Source organism: Tympanuchus pallidicinctus, unplaced genomic scaffold (assembly GCF_026119805.1).
Source record: "Tympanuchus pallidicinctus isolate F22 unplaced genomic scaffold, pur_lepc_1.0 scaffold6, whole genome shotgun sequence".
NCBI classification, from domain to species: domain Eukaryota; kingdom Metazoa; phylum Chordata; class Aves; order Galliformes; family Phasianidae; genus Tympanuchus; species Tympanuchus pallidicinctus.
The window spans coordinates 44,493,125-44,505,188 of NW_026294780.1; the positions used below are offsets into that span (position 1 = coordinate 44,493,125).

Sequence of the window (12,064 nt, forward strand, 5' to 3'; positions counted from 1 at the left end):
CACTGATCTGTTAAAGCTAAATCATATATGAGACCTTCAGATGAAATTATTGTTAAATTATCGTTACGTCTGCTGACAGTATGTCAAACTCAACGTTGCGTGTCTCTGAAAGGCTTGATCGTACTACTTGAGCTACAGTGAAATTGTATTTTAATTTGGATTTAAGTAGATTAATATTATAAAAAATCTAGAATTATTGTATTATAGGAATGGATTTGTCAAATAAGACAGGTCAAATTGGGATTTAGATGAGAGAGATTTTTCACAAGTGGTGAAGATGATATCCCTTAACTACTAGTCCTTCAAAAAGGCAAAGCACTGTAATGCTACTGCCAGGCAGTGTTTATGTATTTGTAATTTAAGCGTGCTCAAGAATGTTCTCAGAAACTGAGGCTGAATGTCATGGAACGAGTCTGTTCTGGGAAACTGTTTCCTCCTCCAGAAGGAATATCTGTCTGCAAACTGCCTTGGAACAGTTTGTAGCATCATCTGGGAGAGTGGTAGCTGGCATCAGCCCCTAGTGTGAACAGGACTGCTATAACATAGTAGCACATCTTTGCAGGCAACTGTTGCAGCACCTAGGAATGTTGCTGTGCACTGTTCACTTTGCTGATGCAGATCTAGTTTTAGGTACCAGTGATGTGGTCAAGGGAATGAAGCAGCTGTCTTAAAGGTTGAAAATATTGGGACCCTGCAGTGAGTGGAAACTGGGCAGAAAAGGAGAGGAAATTGCTGAGTCAAAGAAATAACAAAGGAGTTAGGTGAAATTACTCAAACCCGTTCATCAAATCCCATAGTACAAGAGCTGGAGGCACTTAGCTAGTAGGACACTTGTTTTTAAGATAGCTTAAAAGTGAATTTCAGCAACTCGCTGTAGGAGGTTATGAAGGCAGTGTAAGCAAATCCTAAGAGTTTAGGCAAACTTACAGACAGTGAGCAAGATGGACTGCAGAAACTGCCCAGGCTCTTGTTTTCCCTAAATATAGCATCTACAGTTGATGTATTGGAGATAAAGCACTGCACTAGAATAGGCTACTGACCTGAGCCACCGGCTAAGGCTGTGAGGACATTTCTTATGCTCTTACTTGGCTTGAGCAGCTGCCTGAGTTTGAGCAATGATTTCAGTAAAACCTCATTGAGCTTTCTAATGCGTGACACAATTGAGTTTTATTAGAAAGCTGGTCTATGCCAATCCAGGCTATGCATCTTAGACTGACAGTGGACAGGCAGCAAGGCAAGTCCTTTAAATTTCAGGAAAATAAGTATTTCATGCTAAAAAGTGGTTTTAATAAAGACTGTTCCTTTTTGCAGTATCTTTCTGTGCTTTTTAGGATAAAGTTTGCTTTTAACGTTGCACTAAGAAACCTCTGTAATCCATACCGATTTAATTAAACCACTGAAGAGCTTAGTGTATTGTTCATTCGTTTTAATGTCCTTTGTAGAATGAATTAAGTACTACTGAAAAGTATGAAATTACACTGTTAAAACTCTATAATACTTTTCAGCAACTGATGTTACAGGTATTCCAAGCTTCAGCCATGTGAGCTGGCCACTTTGTTTTATTTATGAAATGATTGTTTTGAGGATAAATGTGTAGCTCTACTCCATTATTTTCAGCTTGTATGCTAATCTCCTCTGAATAGATATTCTGTACTGCTTTTCATTGAGGACTGTACTGAGGTCATATGAATCATTATTAAATAGCAGTTCAAAGGAAGCAATTTATAGTCCCAGTGAAAATGACAAAAAATTGGTTGTTGACCTAATACTCCATTTCTTAGTAGTCGTGTTAGTCTGAACTTGAGACAAAAATATGTTGAGTCAAAGTTGCGTTAGCACTGAGCAATTATGTTTTTAAATTTTATTAGGTGTATTTTTTTTTTTATAGTAGATGGTGTTTTGAATGCATTTATGGGATTGTAGAGCACATATCAAGGACTCAGTGTCTTAAACTCCCATTATTTTGTTGAGCTGGTAAAGTTTTTATTAGTGTTTTGTTGATCTAGTAAGAGAAATGGCATTTGAAAACTGTGTTGAACGTGCATCCCACTGAGGCTGGCACACAATAAATGATTTTTGTATCAAATTATTGCAGTTATTTTATAGCAGCGGTTAGCAGTAATGTGAGTAGAATAATGCGTGCTAGCCTTTGGATAGCAGCATTTTACATTTGGGTAGCAATTTTAGCCTTTTGCATAGCAGAGTAAAGCAACTGTATTTGTCACCAAAAGGGTGAGGCATGGAGGAAGAGGCCAAACCACCAGAATTTGCTAAAGCTTGTCGTTTGGTCACAACTGACATGAATATTTTGCCCAGCAGTGGAAGGAGACTTAGATCTAGAATATTTGATGTGAAAAATGAGGGCTTCTGTTCTCATAACACCAATGCGTTGAGGAGGTGGTGTTGCTGGGCAATGAGATGTGCAGGCCTCAACAAAACTGCTGAAATTAAAGAGCAGCATTAAGGCAGAGAACCAGGGCTGGTCGTATTGATGCACTTTACCCCCCAGCACAATGGCTTTTGAAACCAGTGGTTCTTGAAACTTCTGAAATGACTTCAGCCCTGATTCAGTCTCTTTGGCACACTTAGCAGCAAGTGTAGCCTATATTGAAACAGTTGTAAAAAATATAAATGAGAATGTACAACATAAAAGCAAGGCTGGAAGCAGGAGCCATTCAGTTAAGTACAGAATCATACATCAAACAGACTAATGGTCCATTGGAAAAAAAGAAAAAAAAGCAAACCACCTCTATTTCCTATTCCTGAGCATCTAATTAACGTGCATTAAGTCAGCCAGTCTTCCCAGCCTATTGGTATTCAGATGCTCTCAGAGACAGGAAAGCCTGTTGAAAACTGAAGTGCAAAGCAGTATGGACTCCATCATTGCCACATGGCACAGCCAGTGCCAGCAGTGCTCTCTCCCACTGCATTATGCCCAGGTGTTGAGCCTTTATATTTTAAGAGGCACTGTGAAACGAGCAACAAAGATTTTCATGCAAGAGAAAACACTACAAAAGGAAATCAGAAGGTATGTGGCCCACTTGCTGCAGTTGTGCCAATGTGCCCATTGGCCCATTGCCAACGTACATAGCTTTTCTAGCTGGAGCCTCCTGTCCAGATATCCTGCAGCCAAGGGTCTGGAGGAGGAGGACCAGCAGGTTCCCAAAGCAACAAAAGAGGAGTTACCAGGCTGCCAAAAGCCAGGCATTGGCACTGAAGAAATGGAAGCAGTGGAGTAGCGCAATTTATCCCTCATTCCATCTTACTAGAAAGTAATCAAGGGAATTAATTGTTCCACCCATTGGCTTAAAACTTGAGAGCTTTACAACTTTTCTTCTTCACATAGTTCATGGGTTCATGGTGATGGGTTGACAGTTAGACTAGATGATCTTAGATGTCTTTTGCAACCTTAATGATTCTCTGATTCTGTACTGTGGAGACTCAATACATGGAGCTGAAATTTGTGCTGATTGCCAGAATGGCTCCTCCCAGAAGTCAGGGTATAAACCCAAAACATTTGTGCAAATCTGGATACTTTCCAGCCCACACAGATGGCAAGCTTTTAAATACTTCTATTCCTGTCTGAATTTTAAGCTGGAACCTTAAGTTGCAGCAGAGAGTAAAAGGTAAGTGAATTACATACACATCTTCAAGAAGTTACATCTGCTTGGAAAGCCTGGAAAAGAAATTGTAGCAAGTCGTTCATTCTCAGTTCCCTCCATCATGGTCGGAAAGTGGTATTCAGTTGCTAAAATGCTAGCTACAAGCACAAACTCTGGTGATACAATGTATTCTGAAGACAAGCGGTATTTGAAGCTCATTTCTATAATTTTGCTTCTGCGTTCAGGGAACATCAAGTGCTAACTTTTACTGAATTTTCATAGAATCACCAAGGTTGGAAAAGACCTAAAAGATCATCCAGTCCAACCGTTCACCTATTCCCAATAGCTCCTACTAAACCATGTCCCTCAACACAACATCCAGCCTTTCCTTGAACACCCCCAGGGTCGGTGACTCCACCACCTCCCTGGGCAGTCCATTCCAGTGCCTGACCACCCTTTCTGAAAAGTAATACTTCCTCATGTCCAGCCTGAATCTCCCCTGCCGTAGCTTGAAACCATTCCCTCTGGTCCTATCACTAATGACACGAGAGAAGAGGCCGACCCCCAGCAATATATTCAGATACATTAGATGATTGGGAAAATTATCAGTATGAGAAAATGAAAGACATATAATCATAAAATGGCTTAGATTGGAAGAGACCTTAAAAATCATCCAGTTCAAACCCCTGTGCCATGGGCAGTGCCAGCCAGCAGCTCAGGCTGCCCAGGGCCCCATCCAACCTGGCCTTGAGTGCCTCCAGGGATGGGGCACCCACAGCTTCTCTGGGCAGATGTGCCACGGCCTCACTGCCCTCTGAGTAAAGAATTTGCTCCTAACATCTAACTCAAATCTCCCCTCTTTTGGTTTAAAACCATTCTTCCTTGTTCTGTCAATATCAGACATGTAAAAAATCAGTTCCCCTCCTCCTTATGCACTGAAGCTTTCTATTTTCTTTGTAAAGAAGCAGCAGCAAGCCCAATTATACTTTCTTTAGCAGCTTGACAGAGTAAACCTTTTGGCCAAGATTTTGGAAGTTGCATGTAAGCAAGACTGAAGAGGTGTCTGGAAGGGAAGCTAGTGATGTGGTTGGTGCTCCGTCCCTGGAAACTTTCAGTGTGAGGCCGGATCAGGCCATTGGCATCCTGATGTAGTTGTGGTGCCCCTGTTCACTGCAGGGGAGTTGGACCAGCTGGTCTTCAGAGGTCCCTTCTGACTCTAAAGATTCTATGAAATGTACCTGTTCTTTATTTTTTTTTTTTTTTGTTCTTATCTTGTTTGGATTCTTCATAGCTACAAACTTACTATCTCAAAGTCAGATTTCAAAGGAGAATTCTGACCTCTAAAATGGTGATGGACTTTTACTTTGGTTTCTGTCTGCAGTTTTTCAGCTGCATATGCTTTTTTACATATTCTACCTTGTATGGTCTAAAAACAAACAAAAACCAGCAAGCACACATGAAGAAAAGAAGAAAGAGGTTCAACAGCTTTCTGCAAATAAAACTATTCATACTGTTCCATATTGTGTATCTGATATGCTTACTTTCTTATTAGTTCTAATAATGCTTTATCATTAATGAATGTACGAACGTGCTTGGATCATGAAAAGAAGGAAATTACAGGATGTTTCCCTTATGCTGAAAAACTGTTTGCCAAGCAGTAATATTTGGAATACAAACACTGGGAGTCCTGGGCTACCTCTGAAACTTTCTGTAGTAGTTTCTGTAGTTTGATTAATGTGAAATTAAATGTAATTTGTTTAAATAATTTAAGCTGTTTTGATTTATACTGGACAGTCCAGAAAATAAAATTTGTACAGGTGTTGTTTTACCCTAGTTGCTGTCCTCTGCTTGGTTCTTTGAAAAAGTTTGTTTAAAAAATCTGTACTTGCTCTTGCTTTAATCTCTTTTCTCTGTGGGATGAAGGCAGTAGATAATGTAAGGTGGAAAATAATATATTCAGTCTTTTTTCTTGCAGTTAATTTCTTTTTTTTACACATGCTAGGCTTTTGTAACATATTCCTGTGTAATGGTTGTGAACGCTCTTTTATTTTTAAGGTTATTCTTGTGCAAGTTAATCCAGGGGAAGCTTTTACAATAAGAAGAGAAGATGGACAGTTTCAGTGCATTACAGGTAAAATATATAATATATATATATAATATTTCCACATTCTGCATCACGATAAATAAAAGGCAGTTTCTGGTGTTGAAAATAAAAGACTGAAAAAAGTAATTTTAAGTACAAGCTTTATTTAACAGTCTAAAAGATTTTGTGTTAGGGTTAGATTTCAGTACCACTAGGAGTGTACTTTTTTGTTGTATTAGTTGAAATTAAGTAACGTGGCATTTTTAGTCTGCAGACAAAAGAGGCAAGTACTATTGTAGCAACTTCATTAAGCTCATTTATTAAACAGACCTCAATTTAAAAGTTACAGTTGTTAATTTGGTTTGAGGGATGTTGGTTTTTTTTTTTTATTCTTTACTATAATATGGTCATTGTTTTGCTTATGCTAATAGTAGTTGTCTGTTATCCTACTGGTAGTTTTCCTGCCAAACAACGTCCTCCACAAGTTCTAGCTTGATCTCACTTCCAAGTACAAACACTTCATCCAAGAATATATGAGAGTCATTTTGGATATTTTCTGTTCTGATTTGAACTAGCTGTGAGTTAATTAATCTACAGCTGCAAGAAACAAGCACTCAGATACTGCTGCTGTTTAGAATACCAGTTCACTCTGTTAGAAGAGAGCATCCACATATGCAGATATAAGGTCACTTTTTTGTTGTTTGTTATCTGCTGGGACAATGAATCCTACCTTCTGTTTTCTGTGTGTTGGCCCAGAACCAACAGATGCAGTCTTGAGAAGTTGAAGCAAGAGGTTTGCATCTCCTTTTCCCTCCCTTCAGTCTGAGATGAAAAGTCTGTTTCCAGTGTCAGAGTTGGGTCCTTGGGCTACAGGATGGCTGATTAAAAGGAGGCTTTGGACTGTAATTAAGTTTACATCAACAATTCTTAAAGTCTGCATGTTCATTAGTGCCATTTTTCAAGGGTGTGCTAGCTGCACAGTCTTGTTGCTTCACTTTAACCACAAATCAGCCAATATTGCAGCTCACATTTCTGTAGACTCTTATTTGAAACATATCTGTATAATAGTTACTTTGCAGTTTCTGAGGGGAACAAATTAATTTTGTCTTGCAATTTAAGATTAAAAAAAAAGAAAAATCCAACAACAGCAGATAGGGCATTGTATTTTAGCTTTATTGCACAAAACGCTGAGGAGAAGCATACCTTGCGTTTCTGCGGGTTTAATTTCCTCACACAAGTCATTTTGAAAGTAGGAAGTGTGTGTGATGAGCTGCAAAAATACTGCTATTGTATTTTACAACTCGAGTTCTTACCTATTGTGATACTGCTTTTATCCTTCTTGATCCTGTTGCTTTCTGAATAGACACCTTGCTATTGTGATGTGATTCAACTGCTTATTTCTTCACACTTTAAATATGAAGGTAAGAGATAATTAGATAACAGTTGTTCCTGGTACTCACTGAGAATAAGCTCAGATATGATCTTTATACCTTTCCTGAAAAGTTCTGCAGCTTTTGCACACAACTTGTTGTATGGGCATTCTCCTTGTCCTTCCCCCTTCCCAGGGTGTGAAAATAATACGGCATATATGTAGGTGGTATTGAAACAGATCATAACTTAGGTTTTCATGTGTATATGAACATAAGCATGTTCACTTGAATGCACCTTTTCTGGTTTATTCTTGCCACTCTTGACATTTCTGTGTTATGATGATAATGTCAGTAGATCTTTCTACCTTCATGACTTCTTGGGTCTTTCGGACTTAAAGAAGAAACTCCTTTGGCAAGTGATACTACTTTGTTTTATTTTATGGTATGACTTTGTGGAGGTTCTGAGTGGAGTCAGGAATTGGATTCAGTGATCCTTATGGGTCCCTTTCAACTCAGAATATTCTGTGATATTCTATTCTGTTTAATGGTATGTATTGCAACAATGAGGAATGTCTACCTGATCTACTGTATCTAGATTTGAGTAGAGGGAATGATTTCATGTAGTGCACGCTGTGGAGATTAATGTGATATCGATGGTTCTTCTTGCTCTGCCACACTTCTCAGGTGTAGTCTGCTTTACTTTGCCACAAAATGGATGCCCAGTCTTCAAAATGGGCTATAGCCACAGTATACTATTGCATTGGCACTAAAGAAGGAAACCTCACATTATTTTCCTGTTTTTATTTTCTTCACTGTGTGCACTCTGTTATTAGGTCAATTCAAAGCTAGAGATGTGGAAATACATAATGAGTACTATTTGAAGAGATGCTTATTTGAGAAAAAGGTATGGAGAAACAAAAATGTCAGAAATTTAGTGGAGAAGCTCTTAGTGGGATGTTGATTTAGTCATCTAATGTGTCTTAATACTGCTTTCCAGTCTGTTTTCCTGTAAATATTTGCCAATCTTTATATTCTTGCCTGACCATATTGACTTAACGCTCAATAAAAAAAATGCACTTTCTGCTTTTTCTGTGACGTGCTCTGTAAAAAGAGGCTATGCTGCATATGTTAGGAATGTGTATCTGCATATTACTTTCCAAAGATATAGCACATTGCTTGCAGAAAAACTGATTATATACAACATTGTATATTGATGTAGTTAATGTTGATGCCTCAAAATTTACCCAAAGAAAGAATGAGAACAGGCATAGGTGTTGTTTTTTTTTTTCAAGAAATTCACTAATACTTCATTAAAAACCTTCCCTTATCAAAACAATATGAAGAAATCTCTTAGTTTCTGAGTTTCCTTCCTAAAATGAGCTGGCTCTGGGAACTTCATTTACTTAGTATTTTCAAGCATTGCTTTTTAAGTCTGTATTTGAAACTACATTTAGCAATTAGTTACATTCAGTTCTGGGTGGAACCCCACAGAAGTGCAGGTGCACATGTGCAGTAGTTTGTGCAGCTTGCTTAAATCATTCCTTCAATGATTCTAAGTCTTCTTTGTGCTTTGTTGTCATTTCACCTTTGAGATGGCAATGTCCACTGAAGTCAGTGTGGATTGTTTTTAAATCTAACCATATTGTTAAGTGTATTTGTTGTTCTATTGGAAAAATTGAGGTGCTCTTGTTCTAATTCTTTTATTTCTGAGAACTACTATTCATATTTTGGACACTCTGTACATCTCTCAACTTGAAAACAAGAAGAGTCATTGTCTTTCCAGAAGAAAGGGGAGATAGGCATATAGTGAATATTTTAGAATACTCTTTAAATTGTCAGTGAAGAAAACGTGAAGTCCCAATTAATGGAGAAGCACACTGTGCTTTCTCTGTGGCCTAACTTCTGAAGAAAATACTGCATTTATACTGAGGTTTCTATACTTGCTGTCTGCTTGCTGTATAACTCAGATGATCTTTAGAGCTGTAAATGGTCTGGAGCTGTAAGTGAGAAGAGTCTGCTTAACATGTGCCTCTTCCATGGCAGTTAAGATTGGATGAAAAGGCCATTGTGTGTATTTCCTAGTTTGAAATCTGAAGTTTGGGAAAAGAGCAGTGCTTGTTGAGGGACGCTTTCTCCTTGGTTAATCACATCCCTTTGTTTTGACTTGAGTTTTGATGACTTAGTGTATTTCTTTCTTAACGCATTGCATGCATATTTCTGTAAAATAACAAACACCGTTGTTTTATACTTCTGTAGCTAACTGCTTAGGTTTTAACTGCCTTTGTGCTGTGTGTATTTTGACTTAACTATCACTTCAAATGAACGCTTCTCAGTATCAATGGACAATTTCTGATTCTGTAACGTTTTGTTTGACTGCATAGTGGTTTGTCTGATAGCACTGACTTCTGCCCACTCTTTTAACACAACTTCAATTTAAACCATTTGTCAGTCTTTTACTTTCCAAAGACACCCTGATTTTCTTGCTAGACAGACAGGATGATATCTGGCTGCATATCTCTGTGTTACATCAAAATGCTTATTTTCAGTAGAGTTCTTTTAGATACTGTTCTGATGTACTGGAAGTATTCAGACTTCTGTGGAGACTTTTCTTAAGCCAAAATTTCCTTCTGTTGAAGTGAAATAATCAGCTACATTAGTGATTCAGATAACCAGGTTTGAAGTGTATGAATGGGCTCTCTTTGTAGAGTTGAATTACTGCAGATCACTCATTCATGAATTCTTCCTATTGCAGGATAAATGAATGAAGATGACTCATCTTAAGCACATTTTGTAACAGTCCCAAGTTGCAGCTAAGGGCTATTAAATGTTACTTGACATAATAAGAGAGACAATGTTATATATGCCTCTGCAAAGGAAAATGGCCGTTTTTATAATAAAATAAGAAAATATATGTAAATTAGAATGAGTCATGAATACTTGGTGTTTTAAAGTGAAACCAAGTATTGGCGTTAAGGTTAGTCGCTAGGATAAAAGTTAAGCAACCCTTTTTTTTTCTTTTTTTTTTTTTTTTAGTAAAAAATAAAATATTTCTTAGCAGTATTTTGAGGTCAGTCAAGAGGAAAAGAAGATCATATCAACTCTGAGACTACAGTAGTGAAATGCAAACTTTATTTAGTTCTAAGATGAATTTCAGTTCTGGAAGAGCAGAGCAGACCTGCCTGTTATCCAGAACAGTATTTGAATGAAGCTGTTATGTGTGCTAGGTGCCGTGTGGTTTTGGTTGTTTTCAGATAGCATTAAGGCAACCATGCTGGACATCTTAAAATAAATGTAACTCCTGCCTAGGCGTATTTCAGCAACACCAAAAAAACCCACCATAAAAACTCAATTTGTTCTTTACAGCACACAGTGCCTTGATACTGAGTTTTATTTAAGAGTAAGTTATTATTTGAGATGGTTTAACACAGATGTGCAGAATTTCTGACCAGCTCAACAAGTTCTCACAAACTCCCCAGAAAGAGTTTTTGTGGCTGCTGATAGTCACTGGAAGATGCAGCTTTCACAAGGAGATCAGAGCTTATTGCCAAACCCTAAACTCACTGTGTGGGTTACAGGAAGTATATGGTGCCATTCCTTGGTGTTCTTAGAATGCACCAGGATTCCTGCCACTGCAGTTGTAGTCCCATAGCTTTAAGGGTGACATCACCTCTAGAACTACTGCTTCTTGGTTGTTAAATTCCTCAGAGTCAGCTTTAGCAGTGGGCAAAGTTTAGAGATAGCACAATATTTCAATGCATATGTCTGTATTATTGAATAAACCAGCAAAAATAATAAACACTATGAACAAGAATTCTCTCCTTGAGCGTCTCTATTGTATATTAGACAGCTTGTGAGACTGGGTAATGAATTTGTACAAGTAAACCTATGTATGTATTTCTTTGTTTCAGTGCCCTTTTTTCCTGCTCCCATTAAGAACAGTTACTGAACCATCCAGAGAAGCTGCTTTGGGTGATGTTTTCTTTCTGTAGCCCAAGTCAGACATTTTTCATCAGTTTCCATTTCCCTAATCCTGATTTCTGAATATTGAGACATTACATGACGATGCAGGTAACTTTACTTGCTGTCCTTTTCCTCTTCAAAGATGCTCTACTGCTTTTCAACACTTTAGCCTTCTGAAAGCTGCAAGTGTAAGGCTTTATACATCAATTCCTTTAAGCAAAACAAACCCTAAATGGCAAATCATTTCATTTGATTCCTGTCCATTACTTCCACATGAGTGTTGCACAGAAGACTAAACACGATATGCAAGGCTGAAACTAGATATGTTAACATCCTCTTATACATATTAATTTTAGGATCTCTGTCACAGGTATGTAGAGGACTTTATAAAGGCCCTGAAGAAAGCTAAAACAAATCAGCTGAAAGTACTGCGATCACAGCAAGCAACAGTGACTTAAAGCCCACCTAACTCTTTGTTGAGGATTATCAAAGCTGAGTCTAGTAGTAGGTGAACTTCAAAGTAGCTCAGTTTGGAAATGGCTTAAAACATGAAGCAATTTCTAAAATGTATATGAGTGTTTGCATTTTCTTAGTTTGCCTACAGTCAAACTAAATGTAATTGTTTGTATCAGTCAGCCATGCAGGATTATAACTCAGAGGAGGCTTGACCTCTTTTGTTACAAGATGTTAAAGATGGTGGTGAGGTGCTGGAACAGGCTGCCCAGAGAGGTGGTGGATGCCCCTTCTTTGAGGTGTTCAAGGCCAGGCTGGTCCAGAGATGGAGGTTGGTGGCCCTGCCTGTGGCAGGGGGTGGAGCTTGATGATCCTTGAGGTCCCTTCTAACCCAAGCCATTCTATGAGAGTGACTGTGAAGCATGGGTATAGTTCCTAGTTCCTTTTCTTTTGGAAATGTGCCACAGTAAGTAAGGAGCTGCCCTTCTTGTGTTCCAGAGTAACTGTAAACAGGGAGCTGGCTTTTTTTATAGCTTAGAGTAATGAACAGAGTGCATGAATGCCTTTGCAGATTTTGTATAGGTAAATTAGCATAG

General features: G+C 38.2%; 1 protein-coding gene across 3 annotated transcripts in view; it reads left to right on the forward strand.

The window, feature by feature from the left end:
* The window catches only part of FNDC3A (fibronectin type III domain containing 3A), a 114,294-nt gene that overhangs the window by 34,906 nt on the left and 67,324 nt on the right, over positions 1-12,064 (forward strand). For 2 of the 3 annotated variants that reach the window (XM_052664525.1, XM_052664526.1), the window contains exon 3: positions 5,658-5,733. The exons of the other annotated variant lie outside the window; for it this stretch is intronic. In XM_052664525.1, the coding sequence (XP_052520485.1) occupies positions 5,658-5,733 (76 nt within the window). The remainder of the gene's footprint in view (positions 1-5,657; positions 5,734-12,064) is intronic. 3 annotated transcript variants of the gene reach the window in all.